Genomic DNA, 24,714 nt, shown 5'->3' with positions numbered 1-24,714 from the left:
TTGAACTAGGAGGACTGGTTTAAGCTCTTGATTATTAAGATCCCACATTAAGAACACACAGATTCAGAGACTTGGCATTTACTTTTATTACCATGTTAACAGAGAGAAATGGCTGGAAGATTAGGACTTGAAATCCCAATCAAATTCCATGGTCTGTTCTCACAAGAAATTGTCCAGTACTGTCTAAATTTTTGTTAAAAAATGTGAAGTGTTAACTACAGAGATGTTCCCATGGTGTTCTAAAAGTATTTTTCGGGGTGGGGAATCTGTATTTTCTCTATTATCTCCCTAGTAACTAGAATCATGTGCTGTTAGAAAATTGAATTATGCAAATGACTGACGGTTATAATCTTTTTTGCTTTTTATTCATTAGTGTGATTTCTTTTTCCTGAATCTCAGAAGACTTAAAGGATAGATAATTAAACAATGCTTTAATATTGCCCTCATATGAATATATTAAACTGGAAATACGTAGATATTAATTTAAATAGGTATATTATAATTTTTACCTGTGTAACAGTTACACCTCTGATCTAGGTATAAAATTTTATTTTATTAATGATGAATTTACTTTGAAGTTTTATATTTTGTCTCTCATTGCGATTTTCAGTTTTAAAGGAAGTTCAATTTTTCTATGCTTCCACTGTTCACATATAAAGACATTTCATAGCAATTGTGTAGCTATATGGAGTCTATAAAACTATAAATTTAGATTATTTACCATTATGCAGCAACTTACTCTAGAAAAGCATTAAGATGCTGATTGTTACATGGAATGCAAAAGCAATGAGAATGAAGCATATTAGTTTAGAATTCTGTTTCAACCAGTAGTATTTTAGAAAGTTGAAAGGGAGAGATTATTTTGCTTTGAAGAATCTGTAGATAAACTTCTATTTAGGTTACATATTACCTTAAGTCTTTTATCTCCCAGGATCATGGTTCAAATACTTCAAGGAACCACAGTTTATGAGACCTCAACTACATTTCTGCGGAACCAAGTTAATACAATTTTTTTCTGACAGACTTGAGGTGTGGCATAGCCTAAACAGCACCATAAAAAAATTGAACATTTCAGCTCATTGCAGCAGACATGGATACTAGAAATTACATTAACTAGCAGTCTGAATCCTAAGATTAATGAATACAGGCAAATTAACTTTTGTGATGTTTGGGGGTTGCATTCTACAAGACAGCATTTGCTGAATCATCATTTTTCCTGTTGCATTTCAGTAGGTTGCACAGAAATTTAGGGCTTGCCCAACTAGAAGCTTGCTAGCACAATACCACTGTCAAACAAACAATTCACAAAAAAAAAAAAAAAAATTACCTTGCAAAAAGGTAATTAACTACAGTGGTAGAAACATTTGAAAAATCTACAGACATCTTATAGTTCTTTCAAGAATAAAATATTTAGACTAATTATGAATTATTCTTGTAAATACTACACAAGCACTGGTCATATCTCAAACAAGGGAAATGGCATCTTTTCCTTCTGAGAGCTATCCTTGTGGCTTATCAATTGTATGGGACACAGTAGTTTGTTTCTAAGGTAGTCTGCTTCTATCTATGCTAACAAAGAAGAGGAAGGAGTAAAAGGTCTCCATGAGCACACCTTGGCTATTTGAGAAGCAGAGCATCAGTACAGCAGCCTGGAAGAACAAAGAACATTAGTTCTGCTCAGTTAAAATAGTTCTGCCAAGAGAATATCAACCCTTCAACAGTAACCATTGTGTTTTCCACAGACACTGTGCCAGTGCATTAGTATTATTCCCTTCTAGATCACATCATCTTCTTTCTTTAAATTCCACTCAAAACTACAAAAAGAGGAGACAAGGAAGAAAGAAAAGGACTCTGGAGAAAAAGCTGAAAGCCTACATTGCTTTTTAAATCTGGAAAATATATGCTCTGCATACACATTCTAATTAACAGGAATCAGTTGCTGATACTAAGATTAACTATATGAACACCAAGAGAAGCAGATAATTGTGGAAATTAATAAAAGCCTAGGGACAAAGTAGCTTGCAAGATCATATTTATCATCTTGAGTTAAAGATAAAACTAATCAGTAAATGCTTATCTGTATGTTTGAAGGAGAGCCTTAAATCCTGCATTAAGCGCAGCAAAAATTCAAAAGGAGCAAATATAAAATTCTAGTTCTCTAAATATAGGAGTGAAATGTGGTAATTCCTAAGGAAAAAGTTCAAAGACAACATGTTTTCTGTTCTGCATGCAAATCTGTTCAATCTCAAATCTGCAAGTTACCTGGAACAAGTTTTAATCTTATTTCAATAATAAAATAGCCCATTATTTTCAACTGAGTCAGTCAAAGTTAATGAGCAATACTAGAATGTTGAGCATGTTGGACCACTAAGGAAACAAAATCTTATGAAACAATGTGAGAGGTCACACAGTTACCTGATTTCTAACTATTTATTGTTACAGTGTTATCAGTTTTTAATGTATATTTATCCCTGCTATTATACAGGGAGGGAAATAATGAAGGATTAAAAAAAAAAGGGAAAAAAAAGCTTGGGAAAAGGCAGGGGAAACAAGATGGTAAAAGAATAGGAATGCAAAATACAAAAAGAGACAAAGAAAATTAGAGCAATGGGAAAAAGAAGTGAAAGAAATCAGAATAAATTGCTAGATATAAGAGGCAAGTGAACACCTGGTTGAAGAAAGTGGTCTTTTCGGTCATAAAGAGGGGTCAGCACATATCTCTGGCCACTGCTAGTTAAAGGTGCTTTCTGCTTTTCTGTCAAAGAGTATATATATTTATACTAGGAGTATAAAATAAATAATTTTTGGTACTGTCTCCTCTGCTTCTTCAAGTTTACAACCACATTGTTCTCATCTAACTTGGAAAGTGTTTCCAAAATAAAGCATTTCACACATTTGAGATTTTCATTGGACCTTCTCTTGCAACAGTCCTTACATCTATCCAGCTCATAAAGCTCTTAGATTCTCATACAGAAAATTATACAAAAAATTTTGTAATTGCTAAGTGCCAGATGGATCAGTCTAGAATTCCTTTATAGGAATAAAGGAATGTTTTCTCTATACATGAAACAAATTTTTCTTTTAAAATGCAAGTCTGAAAATCCTGTTCCTTCTTATAATAATGTAGCTCCTACTTCTCTTGGTTATTTGCATAAGTAGTCATGCACAAATGAAACAGATTGCTGAGTCTGGACTCAGACTTCAGGCCTTTAAAATTTTGACATGCACATGCAGAGCTTTAAAGCAGAATTTGTCTGCAAATGTGTAACCTAGTGAGTCATCTTATCCCTGTGACAGTGACTCCCCACAGTTATACTCTGTACATCCCACTCTTACCCAGTTACATCCCTTGCAAGATGCATTTTGCCAACATGACAAGGCTTCAGATTTTTCTTCTTCGGTTTTAACTCTCTCGTAGAAAGGAGAAGTTAAGAGACATTACAAACAATTTTATTTCACCACTGAAAGAGGGATCTTGGGATAGCAACTCAGTTCTTTCATTGTAAGGACATGGCCAAATCACCTTTGGTTTCTGGAGGGAGCAAGGAGAGGGCAAAGTTAATATGTAAGTAAGTCAGCATAGCCAGCTTGTCATGAAATACCATTAAAATGTTTCCCCCTCTGCTGCTTCCTCCAAACTCTTGGTCTCTCATACACTGCCACAATGTTCAAGGAGTTGTATTCAACTGGATCACTTCATTGCTCCACTCACAGCATTGCTTTTCCAATAGCTTGCCTGGCCCATAATTTGAAGGACAGCCTACAAAGGTATGAGGATAGAAGCTCCTTAAGCCAGCACTGTCATTAAAGTTGCCGTATAATGAAACTATGGCCTAAGCAACTCACTTAAAACTGCACTTCACGTCAAAGGGAGATGGCCAGAAACTGAACTTAATGCTCCATGGCATGTCTACACTCTAATTGAAACATGACAGGGCAAATTCACTGCCCAAGGATCCACAGGCACAGACTAACCTCTGTCTATGATCATGAACTTGCTGTCCCCAAAACAGAGAGGCCTTGTCCCAGCTTCAAACAAGCATGCATGGGCCTCAGCAGAGGAAATAGCCCACAGGCTTTTGTGTCTGCTCACCTCTGCACCTCATGTATTCTTCCTCCCCTTATGATACATCATCACAGCAATGCAATGATGACTTTTTGAAGTGTGCAGAGCGTCCTTTCCCCTGTGCCTTCAGATGGCCATTAAAGCTGTCTGCAGCAGCACACATCCTGGGTGTCAAAGCTGGGGCTCCTAAAGTCTCTGCTGCCACCACTTTTCTGGCTCCTGTTCACTGTGGCCAACTCCTAATTCTCTCTGAAAACCACCATGGGGTGACCCACATGTGTGTGGCACAGCTACCAAAGCTGCAGTTCACCAGAGATGCTGCTTTGTGCAGTCAAGCTCCTGCTCCTGGGAAATGGTGTGAGAAAAGCAGCTGGCTTGGAGATCAGCAGTATTAATTCATACCAAGGGTCAACATGGAGGTATCCCTTCTTCCAAAGGGAAGGAGTGAAAAGAACAGCCAGTGCTGTGGAAACTTCCCTTTTTCTTACCAACAAGGTGCATCATATCCTGACACAACCACAGGCTTATTAACACTCTTTAAAGATGACTGGCATGGTAGAGCAGCATATCATTTCAACATGGATATTACAAGCTTCATTATTTTATTATGTGCTTACTTTACAACTATTTCCTAGCCTCCATTGCAGCTAAACATGAGGAATAGCCTTCGAGATCACCATACCTTTAGCTCTCATTGCAAACTTCTCTTATGAGTTTTTCTGCACATTTCTAGCCAAGATCACACCTTTTAGATGTAGTATGAAATCATGCCAGTATGAAAAATTCCTCCCACCTCATAGCCACCATTTGTGAAACCAAAAGAAGGCTTGCAACTTCTCTTCTTGAGATTGTTTAAATCACAGATAATCAGATAATCTCCATTAGCTAACACACAATGCCTGAGTTGGATTAATTTTCCTCACATGGCTTGAGACTTTGCAAAGCTAAGTGAGCAATTCAAAGCATTATTTTTAGCTTATCTTAGCATTTAAATTTCTGACATCTGAAGCTGAGGCAGCTACAGCCCACAGAAAGAACCCCGTGCTTCTGAATTATGCTTGAATTCCAGGTGCTTTCTGGAAAGTAAAACCCAACACAGATTCACATTAATGCACTGACAGCTTTCCTAAGACAGACCACTTAAACTATAACAACACATATGCAATGTGTAAAAACAGAATGGAACTATGTTCAAAATTGATATCTTCATTTAAATCCTGTTGGAGAAATCAAGTATTACTTACTACCCTTCCTCTGCTAGAAATTCTTTCATTTTAAATCATGACAATGTGATACAAGAAGCTCCCAGCTCTTAAAGATCCAAAAAGGAACTTCTCATATTCTGGCATTTCTGTCTGTCAAAGGAATTGACACAATACTTCTATTTACCTTTTTAAAAATACTACCTCTTCTTCAACCCACTGCAAAACCCTATTGATCTTGCTTCACAGTAGTATCAGATAAATCTTAAGTTAACACCACAATATATTGAACCATCTCTTGTAACCCACAGCATTTTTTGATGGAATTTGGGGATTTCATGAATGAGCCATGAAGATTAAAAATATGTAATCCTTCTGCACTTGTTTTTAAAAAAGATATTTTTAAAAGATAGGAAAGCAAAAGATATGTACCGTGACAATGCCATCTCAAGGTTTAGCTCAATTTTCAAGTGTTTATTTGCATAAAGCACAATTTTGCATGAAGGCATAGCATAATTTATAATTATTTTATCCACCAGGAGCCAGACACAGCTTTTAGATGTTAAATCTGCTGACGACAGTTTATCTCTTCCTCCATCTAAAAGCAACTAATGCATTGTCAAGGGCTTGTCTGGGCCAACAAGTATTTCTCCCACCTTCTGCAGGAAATACCCTTAAATTTTATTTTCATAGTGACTGAAAAGAAGGAAGCCTTACCTTTCTTCTTCTTTATGTAAAGAAGATCTCTTTTCACGGTAGAATTTTATTCCAAGAAACTTTGTATTTCTCTACAGACCATCTACACCCTTTGGGAGGCAGTCTACCATAGGAGCACCATTTTGCTGAAGCATCTCCTGTTCTACCAGATGTTCTGTTCAGAAAGTTATTCTGATATTTGAAGATTTAACAGTTTGTTGACAAAATAATCTCAAAAATGTCTTACAAAAACAGTCTGATATTTTGATAGTGGTATCTGTACAGGGATTTCATTTTATTTCAGCTTTAGTCTGCTTTCAGAAAATGTTACTGAGTAGATTATAACACCAACCTGAGAACAACAGGCTATGTTTAGTGAATTTTCTGATCCTGCAAGAAGCACTAAGGAGAAGTGGCTCAACTGGCCCAGTATGCAAAGCTAAGATCCAAATAGACAGATTTTACAAAGGCAAAGAGGAAATGAACAAAATTACCCAGTGGCCATCCAAATCACCAGTCTGCATTGTAATTTTTCAAGTACAGTATGCTGTCACAATACTCAAACAAATGCTTTCATAAAAGCATGCTAAGAAAAAAAAAAAGAAGATTAACAGAAAAGTTACAATCAGTTCCAAGCAAAAATGACTCAATGACAAAAGAAAAAAATAATTACTTTGGAGCGGATTAAAAACTTAGGTACTGAAGTCATAAAGTCTTTTTGTTTTCTTTTAGTGTTGTGACAAAGTTTTAACAGTCCATGAACAGCATATTGTCTATTTTAGATTAAGAGTCAACATTTGCTGTTCAAGTGAAGAGAATTAAATTGCAGCTACTACTGCAATATTTGTATGTTTTTTTATTTAGAAAAACCAAAGCCACTTCTTTAAGATGGAAATACACATCCTACATTATTGATTAGATCTTTAATCTAATCTTTAATTCCTGAAAGCATTAAGACTACAAGTTAGCACCTTAGCACAAATTTAAGTATTCTACAAATTGTCATTCCTTTCAAGTAGAGGTGTAGCAACCTAAGACATAAGAGGGCTGGGGTTCAGGTCTTGTTTGGAACAAATGATGACCATTAAAGTATCTTGAGTAACCTGGGGTGTACATTTCTGTGGAGAAACAGCAAAAACTTCCACAAATAACCTTGATTTGGTAATAATGTTACTCGTGGTATGGCAGGCAAATTTATCAGCCAAAGGTCCTCTGCACAGTAAGTAGAGAATAGATTTCTTTTGGAAGGAATTAAATGCATAGCAGTGGGAGTTTATGTTAAACATAGCTCATAGCACAAGACACTGGTATGAAAACATATGGCCCTCCTTCATTCCTTTCTCCTATTCCATTTTCATCCCCTTCATGAGTAAGCCACAGAGCTTCGCAAAGCTTCCATCTCTTAACTCAAGACAGCCTAAAACCACCCACCATTTTGGCCAGGACAATCATCAACCCAGATGAAGTCTACACCAATCTTGCAACTGGACTACAAAGCAACTCTATTCCTCTCACTAGTAATTCCCTTGGAGGTTTCCTTGCTTCTCTTCAAAGGTTTTATTGCTGAATGTTATTATTGCCACAATTCTCCATTCAAAAATGCTTTATGTAAAATACTTGTAGTCTGTGTATCCTTGCTATTCCTGCATTTTTCTCTACTCAGTGTATAAGCAGAAGGAAGTTTGCTAGGAACAGGAGAGTTCACAACAGCTGCTAAATGGTGCTTTATGTCAGCATAAACTGTATATATGCACAGTAATATTTTAAAATGGTTAAAATTTCAGAAATCAGAGAATTGTTTCAGGAACACGTACACTGCCTAGAGAGCTAAGGAAAACCTCCCAGGAGCCCAACAAAGCATTCAGCACAATACTGTCAAAAGTGGCTTTGTTGGTTCCAGCAACAAAGCTCAGGGTGATTCGATCTGTTAGAGATGTGCTCAGTGATGGGAACAAAAGTGCAGAAAGTGGCTTTGCTCCCCAAGAAGATTTGAGAGCCAGTACAGTCTGTCACAGGATAATACAGCCTGAAATATATGGAGTCTCAGGAGATTTCAACAGCTTAATGGAAACACATTCTGGTTTTGCACCCTTTTCACTGACCTGAGTTTTTGGCTGTCCATAGAACAATCCTCCACCCTCCCACTCCTCCAAATACAATTCCTTCTCCAAACATGCCGACACAAGAGGAATAAGGTAAAGCAGTTCTAGACCAAAACAGAGCAAGCTGAACCTTTTGCTTAAGTACTTCATGAGAATTAAGCACTTTTGTGCCATCTTCATCACATCAGATGTCTGAGAGTGCCATCCTCCCGTCCTTTGAGCAGTGAGCTCCACAGTGTGGACAAGAGCTGTTAAAGCAGCCCAGGCACACAACGAAGCAGCATGAGACTGAGCACGTCCAAGTGCCAGGACTACTCAAGTGCTTCCAGAAGGAAATGTAAGCTAGGACAGGCTGACTCAGGTTCCCTTTGCTACAGAAACTCCTGTAGGTCTGGTACTTTAAAACTGCTTTTTCAGAGATTCATTGGTGTTATACTGCTAGAGTGCTCACTGAATCACAGACAAGCAAATATAAACTCCTACCTCTAGAGAGTATTTTCAAAATCCTGCAGAATAACAGCTGCATTTCTGCACTGAAAGACCGGGGGCCTAAAGTGCAAACATCCCAGGAAACAGCCTCCTACACAACATGTAACATCTAAGCTTGACACTGTAAATTAATCCAAAGGAAACATGCTCTTTTACGTCCTTTTTATTACAGAAAAACAAAAGGCTTACACTTGACTTAAAAAAGCAGCATTATTTTATGAATCCAAAGTTATTACAGTGAAGTTGCTTTAAGAAACCTCTAGAGACTGAAGAAAAGAAATAAAATGCCCCTCCTGAGACAGCATTCTAGATTACTTGAGTGACCACAGCAAACACCTTAATGTCACATCACTTCTGACACCCAGTATATGACTGTCCCCCTTTTTTTCTCCCCATGACTTGTTCAGTGTAGCTTGGGGAAGGATTTGATGAAAACAGCAGTACATTTCAAGTCTAATTTTCAACAGTTCAGTACACATCTGATAGATACTAGAGTTCAGAAGCGACTGACACACAGGCTTCCCTCCTAACTCCAGCTATTAAGTGCTACAGTTTGAACAGATCCCAGTGTGATCCATTTCTACAACAGTATTTATCATTATTCAGGTCCACATCTCAGAATACTTCCCAGCTAGTCAACTGGCTACTACTGACTATAAACACAAACAAAAATAACCACAAGAAAAGAAGGCTCCACGTTGAAACAGTTCAGCAGCAGAACTCAAGCATTTTTTTTTCCTTTTCTTTACACTCCAGAGAAAGAACAGCACGGTTCCAGTGACCACGTCAGGTTTTTTTAAGTCAAATGCTGCAGGTTTCCAGCCTGAGCCAACATTAAATATGCAACTGATCTGTACTGAAATCTTAAGAAAAGAGACAAAGAAAAGATACTACTGTCTTAATAGTCCTACATTTTGACCAATCAGCACCGAGTTGTGCAGAAGTCCAAAGAAATTTACAAGTTTTTCATTAAATGATTTTTAAAATTTTTTTCAATAAATTGCTCAGAGCTCAATGCCACTAAAGAAAATACCCCTTTCTAAAAACATTTTTAAGCACCTATTCCTCATGTATATGCTAAACCTACACCTCCTAAAGGTTCTACCAGAAAAATAAAACCTCAACAAAAAGGAAGAAAACTAAGGTCACTATGTACAACTGGCTATAATAAGAAAAATGAAAAAAAGGCAATTCATAGAAAGAAAACAGAGAAAATATAAAAAATGGGAAGAAAACCATATCAGATACCTGCTACTCAGTTTCTATGACCACACTTATAATCTTTCCTTCAAAAAGGAAAAGGTTTGTATTCATAATCTGACATGGAATTTTTTTTTAAATTCCTAATCTCTTTACATGTTGTTTATCTGTTTGATAACCAAAATCTTTCAAGTCAGAGATCTACTTAAGGTACTCTGCATGGCAACCTGAAGCCAGCTGTTACCAAGCTACTTAAATAGAAGAAACAAGTTTCTTTCCCACAGGGAAGAAGAATGCAATACATTTTCCCTGGTTGTAATTCTACAGCATTATCAAATTTACTCAAACATAGAACTTGTCTATTTAAACTTACTCATGGTTACTACTTAAAATTCCTTAATTTAGTGCTGTAGCACTAAATAGCAATTTCTTATGTGATCAAGCTGCCTTATAAGGAGGACATAATATTTTGTATTATGCAGTAATATACCCTTAAAAAAAAAGAGAAATAAAATGAAAAAACCCAGCATGAATAGTTTGAGGTGGAGTAATATAAGTTTTGTTTTTGTACTTTTCAAGGCATTGATGCCAAAGGCTGCTTTATAGCTTACCATTGGAGAGTTTTAGCCCTGGACACAAATTAGTCCTTTTTGCAGTCACAGGTTTGTATTAAAAGTGGCTTTTATGATGAAACAGGTAACAAACATGCTTTATACTGATCAATCTTTACCAATGTTAATATTAAGCTTCATTAACTCCCTCCTACAGAGAAGGTAACAGTCTCAAACAAAACTACCTATTTCAAAGATATATAACAATCTCAAGTATACACTGTAAAATAAATAAACACCATTCATAAAGCTTGTCATTAGAATTATACAAATAGTTGGAAGGTGTTCATATTGATGTCTTTCTTTATCAAGCTGTGCTGTGGATTCAGAAATCTTACAGAGCTTTTGCACTCTAAGTGTGCAAGCACTCACAGAAAGTAATTACCAGGCAATCATATTCTAAAAGGTTTTTAACATAATTTTCCAATATTTTTAGCTGCTAAAGCAGTAATAAACAGCATATAATTCCCATATTCTGTATCTAGTAAACATTCTTGACTGCTATGGTAGAAATGGTCCTCCAATTCCCAAAAATTTACATTTAATTTGAGGAAACAGAAGTTTGTTGTTTTGGTTTTGTTTTTCTTTTCCCATACTAATGTGCAACAGGTAGAACATGTGACTACTAGGAAACTTTTAAGTTGTCTTCAGCTATCAGGCTCTAAAACACTTTACAGCTCTCTTAACTTTTCCTTGTTTTCAGCTTTAATTTTTCTATGATTCAGTGCATAGCTGGGCTATATTAATTGCAGTTCATCGCATATAGTAAGGTCAAGTAACATTATCTCTGTTTTGGAAATGAACAACTCAAAACTCTTACAAAAATGGTATATAACTGTATCTGAAAATTTCTTCAGTTTAAATTGCTCTTTTTTAATCTACTAAGGACTATTAAGAGAACATCCATTTTTTTCTGTCAATTTCTGAGAAAATGTGAATACATGCAAGTCAAAACTACCATTATGCAGATTAAACGATCCTCTTTCATGAAGATAACCAATAAATGACAATCGCCAATAAATAAGTCTATTTGGAAATTCTAGAGAATTCTCTTGCTAAACAAGTTAGTCTTTTTTCTTTTCCATAATGTCTTTCTGTTTAAGCTCTCCATCTGAAAGTTCTGTGTATTTTCCATTCTTTTCCTCCTCTTGTTCTTCCTCACTGCCTTCATCTGTGAGCTCTCGATCGCCACTTTCCTTTTTGGCTCCCTCATGCTCAAACACCTCTCCCTCTGTATCAGCTGTGCAGATTCCATAACACATGATGCTGATGACCCCCAGGGGTAACCCAAAGAGAAAGCATCCCAGCAGTGGTGAACTCTTGAACACAGACTGTTGAAATAGAAAGTAAAAACCACTTTCAGTGAATATAGAAAGTTACTGCATTACTTCTCTTATCACTCTGTGTATTTATTCAAAAAACATCCAAAATTAAAGTCAGTGTTTTTTAGAGGGATCAAGGAACCAACTAGGTTGGAAAAGACCTTTCAGAATATCAAGTCCAACCTATGACACAACATCACCAACAAGAGCACAGCACCAAATGCCACATCCAGTCTTTTATTAAACACCTTCAGGGATGGTGAACCCCATCACATCCCTAGGCAGCCCATTCCAATGCCCCATCATCCTTTCTGTTAACAACCTCCTCCTAATGTCCAACCTAAACCTTCCCTGGCACAACTCAAGACTGTGTCCTCTCATCCTAATGGATACGTTATTTTGATTTTTCTGCTTGTATGGTTTGGGTTTTGGGTTTTATTATTGCTGTTGCTTTCTGGGTTTTTTTATAAGGTTTGTCTGTTTGCTTTCTTCTGTAAAAATGGCAAGGAGCCCTCCACTTCAGCAATTTCTACTATAAGTTCATAAAAAATGACACAAATTCAGTATTACAATATTGCATTGGGATAGTTAATATTTACATGCCAACTGCATATCCTATGCATTCTTTGAAGTTTTAGAAACAACTGTTCTAAGGGCGTTAAAATCCACTTTGAAGAAAAAAGTTTCAACTCTTACTTGTGTCTTCTTGTCAAAAATTAGTCTGCAAAAAAATTCTGGAGAGCTTCCTGTTGAGGAGTAGCTTAATGGCACAGGAAGAAGGAACAATGTTTTCAGAAACTGGTGGCTAAACACTTTACCTTCACAGAAGTTTGGAAGACACTCATTTAGAAGCAAGTGAATTTCAACTTAAATTCACATAGGTTTATTTGCTTGCGAAGGACAAGAAAAGAAATGGATTTGTGTACATCTTCCCAACAAAATTTTGTTAAGCATAATTAACTTACGAGAAAGATAGTAAAAATGCTTGCTTTAAAACGACACAAAGAGTAGTATTTAATCCCTTACGCTCTAAGTAATTAAACAAAAATGCAACATTCCTTAGAACAGTGAAGTGGTATCCAGTTTCAGGTAAGGATGTCAAAAGGGTCAAAGAAAAGACCTTGAATTCTCTCTGTTCTATCCCTTAAAATACATGTCAGGCATACAGAAAAGCAGTGAAAAATGAAGAAACTAAGATATGTTGAATATTTATCACACATATTATTAAAAACTTTATTGAAGTTGGGTTAAACTTATACATATACCTATAATACATACACAATATATACAATAAAAACAACTCATATAAAAATATTTTTAAAATGCTATGGAAGTGTTTGTATCCTGACTGACAAGGGCACCATCTAATTCAATGAAAAATAAAACTTACCACTATAGTAGACTTGGCATCATAGATTATTCTCTTGATTCTTTGCAGAAGTCCATCACCACCCTGTGCCTGAAATTTCAAATGGAACCATGTCAAAACTGCTGACACTTTTCAGTTATGATTCCAAAAGTTCATTCTTCAGACCTTGCAATCTTAAGTCCCTTTAGAAGGAAATGAAAAGTAATTATTCTTATATCTCATGATGCCCAGACACTCCCACTTGGCAAGCCTAGACAGAGATTATTCAGCAATCTCATGAAAAGGTCTCTCACAATTGTTTTAAACAATCAGTGCCAACTTGGACAATGGGCTGACACTCTCTCTCCTATGATAAAGAAACACTAACAAAAACTAGTAACTGTTCCATGTAACAATGGTCAAACTGCAGACTTCTTCTGAAGTTCTTCTGAACTTTACTGCAGTTGTTGAATATCCACTTATGGATTATGACAGCACAGTTAGAAACATCTAAGAACTAAGCAAAGAGAAGATACCAATATGTAATAAATAAAACCTGTGTCAAGCAATGACAGGCTATACCTACACTGCCCCCTAATTCAGCAGTGCTCAAAATAACTACATGAACCAGAAGGCAGTCTGTCTACTCAACAGGACTGGTTCTCACCTTCCTTGGTAGCCAGAGAAACAAACTCATATTTGGAAGTCAACTCATCAGCACATGATCTGACCAAAAACCCCTCAAACAGCAAAAGAAGTCCACAAAGATGACCTGCAAAAAGTTACCTATAGAGTTCTTAGAGAATAACAGTATCATCCAGGTGAATAATCCAACACTTCCCAAGGAAGAGAAGTTGGAAAGCCAGACTGCTCAGAAATTTCTCTGTGGTTCAGAAAGTCTGCATCCTATTAGTTGTTTACCAGCATACTTTGAAGACTCTCATTCCTCAAGAGCTGCACAATTTTTTGGGCAGAGAATGCAGCCAAAGTGGCGCAATTTTATGTCTACAGACACCTTAAATACAGACAGCTTAAATGAAGTCATTTTTGTATTTTTGTATTGTACAGAGATGTGAATTTAGACTGACCTTAATCACTCTAGCTGAGATACTGCAAACAAAAGATAGAAAGACCTAACTGACAATACAGCAACAAACACAAGGCATCACAAATGATTCTTCTCTAAGTAAAAAAAAACAATCAGACAGAAACCAATTACATTTGCTGTTTCAACCAGAAAGAGACATACAATTAGAGTCTAATTGATGCTGATAACTCAATGCACTTAAAAACCATTAAAAAAGCGAGAACTCAAGAATAAAGAACCACCAAGTTATAGCACTACCCCTCACACTGCAATGGAAAGCATGGCCAGTAATGTCCTGAACAGCACATAAATCCACCTATACCATGTTCTACAAAAACCAGGCAGATTAAATAAACAGAAATAAACCCCATATGACAAATATCTTCTGCATTATTTGCCATTACCAGCCAATGACTTAAAACTGCTGGCATGAAGTAAAGTGGGATTCAGCTAACACAGGAAGCACTCAATATACAGCCAATTGGGGTTTAAACCAAAACCAGGCTTCTCCCAGGAGGCAGCCAAATTATTAACTATCAGTTGCCCTTCATGGCAAAACCTTTTTTCCCCAGAAGCACAAATGAAAGTTCTGCTCCATGACCTCTTTCCTCATCCACACAACATAGCTTTCTGTTCAACTTACAGTACACTGAGGGAATAAATACCCAACAATATCCAAGTCATCAATTCCAATTAACTTTGCTGTTTTAACAAACGACAGCTCTTTTTTAGTTTTAGAGCAGAGAGGAGTAAGCTCGTGTCCATTTCTAACATCCAAAGCAAGTATAATACTGGCTTTTTGACTCTGAAGTTGTAATTCCTCCAGCTATTTGATTTATTAATTTTCCACCCAAAAGAAAAGGTGCAGTTCAATTATGCACTATCATTCAAAATTTTAAACAAATGCATTTAATGCAAACCAGGAGAATAAAAATCTCTCCATTTATGACTGCACCAGCAAAAGGAATATCAAAAGAAGCTGTCTACCATTATGCTATAAACAAAAGAAAGCTTGCTTTGTACAACATGTAAGAGCATGACTGCAGAATTTACAATCACATATTCAGTGACAGCACCCAAGAGTAAGACAGGACAGGAATATTAAACACACACATAAATATCAGAGTAACAAATTTTTTCCTTATTTTAGCATCTAAGGAAATAAACATTAACCAATATATTCCAAGCCACTATGAAGACTTACTTCAGCTGTACCATCCAGGATATTGTTAATAAATTGAACCATGTCTTCTGTGCTCTCAATGTGCCTATCTGGTAGAAAATATTGCTGATTGGAGGTATTCAATACAACAATAGTAGGGATTGTCAAGTCACTGGAAACATAAAAGAGACAGTTTATCTATTTAAACAACTACCATATAAAATATTCCAATTCAAGTAATCCCTACATAATTTCAAAAGGTAATCTATTAATCTCCATATGTGCTCTTTGCAGTAATTATTTAAAAACAAGAAAGCAAGAGAAAAGGTATGGTATGGCATGGTATGGACATGAATGGTATGGGCACATTTCTCACTAGTATTGTTTTCCTTCACATCTCTGTCAGTGACACTATTGAAGCTTACAGCATTTTACATACCCAGAGCAACAGAAAATCAGGCGCCTTATGACTTTGCAAATGGTAAGAGATCACAAATAGCAGCCTTGTATACAAAATACATTAAGTATTTAAGTTAACAAAGGCAGAAGTGTAACTCAAAAATTTAATCCCACACAATCATTGTCTAACTGATCACCTTTACCAATCAACATCTGCTGGTCCAGTTGAAAGAAGAAACCATGCCAAGCATAGCTTTTCTACAGCTCTTTTAGATACGGTTTATGAGGAACAGAGTTTTTAAAGAATTATTACTCAGCAGTTAACTTTCATGTGCACATACATCACAAGTGGAAAGAAAAAAATGTTAGACATTATCTCTGGCCACAAACCAGTTTAATCTCCTGCTTGCTTTAGCACTAAATTCAAAATAAGAGCAGGTTAAGAAATTTTAATACTGCAAAAGTACACAGTTCAAAAAGAAAGATTTAAATATATTACACAATATATTGTACAATATATCTGTAGTCTTTATCAATTTTCTATAATTCTGTCAGTAATGAATTCAAGTATTTCCTCCACAGCAGAAGCAATGCAAACCTCCTTTTTCTAACCTTTTCACCCTTGTCTAATGTGCCCCATCCATTTACATTTGTACTACATGCAAAATTGATGATGATTTCAGTCTTATCTGTGGCTATCAATTCATAGTAAGTTATTTAATGAAAATACTGGTTATTTACTCAAGATGTCCATTCTTCTTTGGAGTCACTGAAATTATCCTAAATTTTTTCTCACATTTTAGGTGGGGCTTTTGGTTTTAATTTAAATTCAAATGCAAACCTAAAAGTGAAAAAGTTTATTAATATATGCCAATTTTCTGAACTTCTAGAAAGCTGAATACTTAAAGATTTAAGGAGCAGACTCTCTTCCTAATACTGAAGCTGAAACCATGGTAACACCTTAAAAACCGTAAGGGCAATTACAGGGATAGCAAAATAATGCCATCTTTTAAATACAACTTTAGAAAAAACAACCAAATAACACAACTTTGTACACCAAGGCAACCTGCAACATAAGAGTCAATAAATACAATATTTCCCCTTGAAATTTTTATTCTCTTCTTACTAGGGACAAAGAAGAAATCTAAGTAGAAGGCCCTCTAACCAAGTCACTGTTTCTGCAAACATCTGGTAACAAGTTCCCAATTCCTGCCAAAATATGTCCTTCCAGCAAAACAGAACAAGTTTTACTTTTTAGATGCAGTATTTCTGTTGCATTTAACAGTCTGGTAACTGATGTTCTTGGAATTGGGTAGAGCAGCTGAAAGGTAACCTCCATGTACAGATTCTTTATGCTATACAGAAGTTCACAAAAGCACATTTAATGTGTTACTTTCAAGAGCAGAGGAGAGTTCTACATACCTGACAGTGATATTACACACCTTAGCTGTATTTTTGCTTTCAGTAAAATACCGAAATGCATTTTTAAGTAAAATTTTAGGCAAAATTATGTATTTTAATTAAAATACATAATATTCTGATTTCTTCTTTTGTGCATGGTTGCAAATGTACCATTTCTAATCCAACAAAAGCATGTTCATATACTGCTGAAAAGACAGAAGAATTATAATGTCTACTAATGGAGTAACAGTCAAGTTCATAAATGTACTTTTTTCAAGGTCTTATTCTATCCCCAGAAATCATACAATATTTTTTCCTTTGTAAAGAAATCAGAATTTGTTCCTATGTGCATGTAGCACAATAAAAAGTGTTTCGGGATACAGTTCTCATTATTCAGATTTTTTCTATTTCTACTTGCTGCCACCTGGTGACAAACTGAAGCAGTTGCAATACCTTTTTTTTTTTTAACTCAAATTATTCATGTAGCCACATGAAGAGCCACTACTTTGAACATTATTTGCTGCATTCTTTTGCAAATTCCTACTCATGCTTGAAAGGTATACACTGGATTTAGAAAATAATTAAAAGCCGGTGAGTACTTGAACCAGAACTTTCCATATACTACAAATAATAAAATCAGGCATTTTGCAGATTCAGGGAAACAAACCAGCTGAACAGACCTTGCCACTAGATCACTGCCACTCCAAGTGGCAGTTCTGTCTTTTTTCCCTTAATTTCCTTCCTCCCAGGTATCTCATCTCCCTTCCCTGTTTCTCTGCACATCCGTGCTGGTACTCAAGAGAGCAGAAGGGAAAACATTGTTCAATCAGCAAAATAACTTCCCTACTTGCTCAGACAAAAACCAGACACTTTTCTGACAGATAAACAGGATGAAAGAGCTCAGCAGACAGACATAAGAGCCTGCACAGGAGAAGCAATTAATGAAGTGAGGGAGGTCTCACTTTTGGCAATTATAAAGCACTAGTTCAATCAAATCACATAATTTGTATGGAGAGAATTGTTTTTAAAGCAGGAGTTAATCTACAGACATTCTAGAGAAATACAGACCTTGTGCTTCTGGGTCCATATGAAGCTTCTAGAATCTTTAAGGATCATGAACACATGCTTAATTAATGTTTTGATCCCCGAGAGATGGATTTGGAAAACTTCAAGAATTATAATACTGACTCCTGGTTTTCCTGTCTTTCAGACCTCCAAAGGCCAGAGGAGAAGAAGTAGTGAACTACAAATGCCAAGCAACTCAACTCTCTAATTATGCATGTTTTACAAAAGGATCATAGTAAGGGCAACTGTCAAGCATCTTGTTAAACCATTTATATATTTCAAAATATACCATGTAAAATATACCATGTACATATCAAGTGCAGACAGCATCTTCCACGCATTCTATGCTTCTCTGCTGAAGTGCATTTCTATGCATGACATAAAGATACACTAAGAATGAAAGCCTCACAACTCTAACAGTAATTTAACAAAGTAGACCTAAAAGATAAGCTTTGTTAATCAGCATTATCAGTAAGCTAAACATCTAACATTAAATTACGTATTTATACAATTTAATTTAACAATTAATTGATACTACAGTACAGGCTGAATTCTGATGACAGTGGGCTTTTTTAAAGTCATGAAAGCCAAGAACTTTCTGTAAGATTATTATCAATTAAATACATTTGGTAACAAATACAACCGAAGAAAGAATATTCAAATAAGAATTTACTTACTCCATTAGTAAACTATTAATGTAATCATTTCCATCCATATGGCCAAACTGGAAATCCCTGAAAGATAAGTAGTTAAAAATGAAATTATGAAGAAGAAAACGCAATAGTGGGTTTCAGCAAAACTTCTCCATTAATATTTTTCCTATAACTGAAAATGAGAGCACACACTCAGGAATGTAATTAAAAAAAAGTGATGATCTAGAACACAGCATTATCAAACACAGTCAGTTAATGGAATGGTTCTATTAAATATCAGTATAAAAATATAAAAGCGTGCACTGTAACATTTTTCACTTAGGAAAAAAAAGTGACTGCTGTCTTAGAAAGATTAATGCAGAAGAAGTATTAAAACATCAGAGTCCCATGTGTGTCCCAGAGTCCCTACCTGTGAAAGTGATCCCGATAATCTCTGGCAACTTCCTGAATAATAGACTTTAATCTGAAAGGAAAAAAATTGGCATGGATATCCAGGATAAAATCCTTCTAAATACAAACAACAAACATTGAGATTTCCCCAGTAAGCAGCAACGCATACCTCATCAGCAAAAAGGACTATAAAAAAACACCTTGTTCATCTTGCTTAGTTCCTAAAGGTTGAAAATGTCATACACAGTACTTGAACAGAATTTTTTTAGTCTGTATATGCACCCAGAATGGGATGAGGGAAGGTCTTGTTCCTCTCAGTCTCTTTGGCAAATCCCAACCCCAGCAAAAACATCCCTTGTTTTAAGTTCCACAGACAACTAATACATAAGCATCACTAGCTTAATTTTCAATGTGAGTGAACTGAAGTACAGTCATTTGTTTAAACTCACTGAGTTCATCTCAAAGTCATCTGAACTCAAGCACTTCTGTCTTTGTTTAAAAGGTGACACAACAGCTTTTAAAAGCTATGAGATCACCATTTGCTCCTGTGATCCCATTAACAAATGGCAAAAAAGTGATACAGGAACTCCCACCATCTCAGTGAACTCACATGCGCTTCAACCATGCCATAAATTAAGTAAAATTAGTACACTTAGTCAGAACATTTACAAGTTTAACCCACTCATTTAACCTATATTTCTCAATATTTAAGCAACTTCCAAACTTCCCTATGTCATATCAGCACATTTCTCCCATAGTGTCACCAATACTTAATTCTGTACCTGGTATGTTCCACTGAAGAGTTTTTATCATCAATGACTGCAATAGCCACAAGTTTTCCTAAAATAAGGAATAAAATTCTTGAAACCATTTAAAAAGAAACACACATTCTCCAATGGGAAATATGTCAATTTAGAAGATCAGGTACTTTCCAGGGACAGGAATTAGTTTCTAAGTATAAACAAGAATCACAGCCAAAGAGCCTCTTCAAGCTGACCAAGCTGTGGTCTTAGAGCTACTGAAAATAAATTAAGATGGAGCTCAATGCCACACCACTAGCATTGCATGAAAAGTCTATCTATAGAAAGAAGTCAAAAGGGAAAAAATTCATTTCCTACTCAAGCTGCATATTTACATATAGCTAAATATGAGGCTATGGAGACCTGTATTATATAGCACCAATTACAAACTGATTATAAGCGACTAAATCACTATTGTATGGATTTAATAACAATTATTTTTCATATTGTTGTGAGCATTAGAAAAAAAAAATGGAAAATTTACTGGCATAGCCCAGAATTCATGACATCAGAAACAAAATTTAGTTCACAGCCCTCTGTCAGTGGAGCTTAAATGTCAACACTAGAATATACCAATCTCTTCAAGATTGACTTTGTGAAGCTTTTCTGATTAAAAGAAAAAAAAAACTCCAAACCCAAAGAGTAGTATGGTCAATCAGATAAAAGTATGTTTATAAAGCTGCCCAAAGTTTCTCCAGATCAAAGCCTTGAAGTTAGGAAAGTAGATCTGCTAACAGTCATCAACCATATTAACCCAAGGCTCCAGAGGGCTGATTTTTCAGTTCTCTCCAGAGGCCACAATTCACTCAAAACCCTCCCAGTCAAGACAATTGCTCAGCTCCTACCTATCACCATGCCACAGGAAGCATTCCCCTCAAAAATAAAACGTCACTCTTGTTCAAGTAATACTGAAGGGTTTTAAGGGCAAGACTTATGATTCATTCCCATACTTCCTTGTGAAAAAGCAGTAGCTTCTCCCCATTCCACTACTTCCATATATCAATTCTCATTTTTTCCCCATTTCTTTCCACCCTAAGATGATGCCTAATAAATACACCAGTAGACAACTAATAACCTTTTAGACTATAAAAGATTATGTAAATAAATTCCAGGTACTATGTGTTAATACATAAAGCTCTTTAAAGTAAATAATGACTTCTCCAGTGTATTAATAAAGTTTTGGGTTTTGTTGGGTTTTTTCAGTTATTTGAGGAATTGTTAGTCAAAAATGTAACAGGAAGAAATACATTATATTTAAACAACTCACAACAGCATTTCTGTAAATAACGATTCAAAATGTAGGTGTCACAATATTAGCTTTATAAACATGTAAGAACACAGATACTTCATATTCTTTAAAACCTGAAAGAACTCAGTGTTGATTGAATCTAAGTATTTTGAAATGGAATACAGATGATAAGATGTCCTGGCCTGGAAAAATCAACACTTAAGAGTATTTCCACAGGTACCTCAGTGTGTATACACCTTAAGGACAGTACAAGTCATGTGTCTTTTCCAGAGGTCACCTGGCTGCAAAATTTTCATCTGACCTGCAGAACTTTTGCTAAAGGAAAGCTGAAGTTTTCTGGGAAAAGTCCACTTCAACACATGCTCCTCTCCCTTTCTTGCCACATCTATTTCAAAGATATCTAAATCCCCTAGACACAACATATCTGGGCAATCTAAATTTGATACTTCTAAATCTAGTTTTAAAATTTCCTGTATTCCAAGAGGTAATATGAAACTTATGCAAGATTTAAGGTGCTCTTAAATTAAAGTCCTACTAATTTTTGTGATTATCACAGGATTAGACACACTAACTTTTATGTCGTGAGGAATGGACTGGTGTAGACTGTGCTTGAAACCTCTAGTCACAGGTCAGTCCAACATCAACAAAAGATTGCCACTATCTGCTCTAATCTGATATTGATTAATTTCTAAAGTTTAAAAACCTGTTCTTAGTACTCTTTTGACTTTTCTTACTGTTTAGTACATAGTGTCAAATGGTTTAGCAGCAGCAGCAGCAGCATCTCACCTGTATCTCCAAGTTCATACAGTGTAAAGCCATCGACATGAAGGTAGCCTTGAAATCTTTCTCTGTTTATCCATGATGACAAATCACCATCTTCATACTCTAACATTAAAAAAAAAAAAAAAAGAAAAAAGTATTAATTTTTTTTAAGAAATGGGCCATCAAATTTACTATTTCAGTACTATTGAGGCAATCATTTATTTTTTTCCATTTTTCCTTTTACCTTTGTTACATCAATTATCACACTTCTATGGGCATTTCAAGTTTTAAAACTTCTAAAGCTATTTTCAATCATTGAACAAAAAAGCATATTATAGAAAAGCAAGAAAAGTTGATTTGATAATTTTATTTTCCAAATCAAGGATAAATTATACCATATTAGAAGCTAACTGTGATCCAGTGCAGAAAGTAACAGGTTTAAACCCTGCTTTTAAAGGAGTGTGTGTACATAACTTGTCAAGTAGAGATACAAAAATACAGAAAGCAGTATTTGTGAGAGTCCTTAAATGAAACAGAAAGATGAAAAAAAGCAGATGCATTAAACAGCACTGTGAATGTATATGAACCAATAATCATGTATGACTGACAATCTACTGAAGGCTAGTTTAAGATCCTAGATGTGTTAACCTATTAAGAATTAAATTCTAATACATACCATCAATTAGATCTAAACCACAAGTAAAAAGTAAAACATCTATAAATATATACTCCATTTTATATGAAAAAAAATGCACAATAAATAATTTGTCTCAAATTCTATTATAAAGACTGAAGTATCAATAATTTCAGGTTAACAATTATCTGCCATGAGGTAGCAGCAAGCAATTCCAAGCACAACACATCCCATGGATCTGCATTCATTTCCCCCACTATGGAGAAGGAAAAAACCCAAACAAAAACAAGACAAAGGTCAGAGCAATAAAGTGCATTTTGCTATAACTTTTTCCTTATAGCGCGCTCTTCATATTTCTGCCAGTCGTAACAGTTGCACATAAAACTTTATCCAGACTCTTTAACTGTGTCTTCATGATTTGTCTGACATCCAATAATTTTTCTGGTACATGATGAAAAAGTAAAATTTTTACAAAGTAAATTAAAGGCCTGAATTATTACAGTTTTTGTATTTGTTTTAGAAGGTGTGGAAAAAGCAAGCAGGCCACAGAGCAAAAGAAGTGTTTCTGTGACAAGCTTTCCTTCTCCCAAACAGCTAAAAGAGATCAAAAGAATTAAATGCAAATCATGGAGGCTGTAGAGTGAATTTTTATTTGGAAACAACAAACTCAAGAGGAAGACAAGTACATCCATTTATAAGGTCACAAAGAATACTACTTATCCTAAGAAATTAAACCCGCAGAATGACCTCTGAGTGATGTCCTTCCAACTTAAAGTGAAAACTTGCATTTGAAACAATCTGAATCAAGAGGAGATGCTTTTGAAAGTAAGTGGTTATGCAAGCCCAGGCTATGCAATGCAACTGAGTATGTATACGTGCTTCTAACATGCCTGATGGTACAGTCTGAGCACAATATAATACTTTTATGTGGATGTGCACACATATACACAGATATACACTTTTACAGCAGTGGCAGGTGTACTGGCCTTAGGTACTGCATATACACACTGTAGAAATAGCAATGCTATAAAACACTACCAGTTTCAGGTGGCCTTTCTACAGCTTACACACTGAACAAACCAGGTAAAGTAGTCTATGTATATGATGAATTTGTACAGTGAGGGAAGCAGTAACTTTTCTAAGTATGTTAATGCAGGCAAAACTGCAATACTGGAAGCTACATCTTACTGAAAACATAAAGCAAACATCACCACTTCAACTTCAGTATTGCTTGCATTGCAAAATGCAAAATTGCAAAATTCTTTGCAATGCTAAATTCCTTGCATTTTGTTGTGGAAGAACTAGTAAGTAAGTTTTATCTCTTTTCCTTCAAGAAAGAGCTGCTATTTATCCTAAAACTGAAGAATTTCCAAGTATCCCTACATACCCTTCAAAAAATCCCAACTCCTCCAGTTTCTCCATATATGCTTTAAATATCTTATCTTAAGTTAATGTCCACTTTTACTTACCATCATAAACAAAGTAAGTTCCATCTTTGAAGACCATCACAGCAGGTAATTCAGGCAATGTCACATACTGAAAGAGTCAGTTTTTAATCAATCCATGGAAGATTAAAAGATTTTTAAGCAAAAAAAAGCCCATCTGAAAACGTGTAAATGTAGTTCATGAGGAAAATCTCTAAGTATACCTAAATATTTTCTATAAATTTATCAGCTTCTGTATATTAAAAATAATGCAACATAAATATATTTTTGAGAGGTGGATCTCACAAAGCATAAAAGAAATGTGATTTTTACTGAGATCTGCAGTAGCATGAGCAGTTTATGGATTGGACATGGACTCTAACTAGGAAATTGTAACTTGAGGGTTTTATCAATCATGCTTTCAGTTCCCAATTTGTGCTGTTGTCAGCATACCTGTCATACTGCTGCCTCCACTAAATGGACACACAATTTTGCAGAGTAAATAAATAGTACCACCAGTAACATGTGCCACTAAATCTGGGCCATTTCCTGTGCTTCAGACTGATGGGAATATAAACAAAAAAGCTTCAGCACACAGGGCTGCATACAGACCTAATTTAGACAAAAGCCTGTATTACCATGCTAAACATGG

At 35.5% G+C, this 24,714-nt stretch overlaps 1 protein-coding gene across 1 annotated transcript in view; it reads right to left on the bottom strand.

The window, feature by feature from the left end:
• Positions 1 to 8,703: 8,703 nt before the first annotated feature.
• TMX3 (thioredoxin related transmembrane protein 3) overlaps positions 8,704 to 24,714 on the bottom strand; it is a 34,121-nt gene continuing 18,110 nt past the window's right edge. Inside the window, exons 10-17 of the mRNA XM_063149336.1 lie at positions 24,108 to 24,174; positions 22,029 to 22,127; positions 19,976 to 20,033; positions 19,213 to 19,266; positions 18,828 to 18,884; positions 15,328 to 15,457; positions 13,079 to 13,147; positions 8,704 to 11,697 (exon numbers count right to left, since the gene is read on the bottom strand). Of these exons, the coding sequence (XP_063005406.1) occupies positions 11,431 to 11,697; positions 13,079 to 13,147; positions 15,328 to 15,457; positions 18,828 to 18,884; positions 19,213 to 19,266; positions 19,976 to 20,033; positions 22,029 to 22,127; positions 24,108 to 24,174 (801 nt within the window). The 3' untranslated portion in view covers positions 8,704 to 11,430. The remainder of the gene's footprint in view (positions 11,698 to 13,078; positions 13,148 to 15,327; positions 15,458 to 18,827; positions 18,885 to 19,212; positions 19,267 to 19,975; positions 20,034 to 22,028; positions 22,128 to 24,107; positions 24,175 to 24,714) is intronic.

The sequence above is a fragment of the Melospiza melodia genome, chromosome 1 (genome assembly GCF_035770615.1).
Source record: "Melospiza melodia melodia isolate bMelMel2 chromosome 1, bMelMel2.pri, whole genome shotgun sequence".
In the NCBI taxonomy this organism is placed as follows: Eukaryota; Metazoa; Chordata; class Aves; order Passeriformes; family Passerellidae; genus Melospiza; species Melospiza melodia.
Note: the sequence above shows the minus strand (reverse complement) of the source record. Positions and strands in the feature narration are given on the sequence as shown.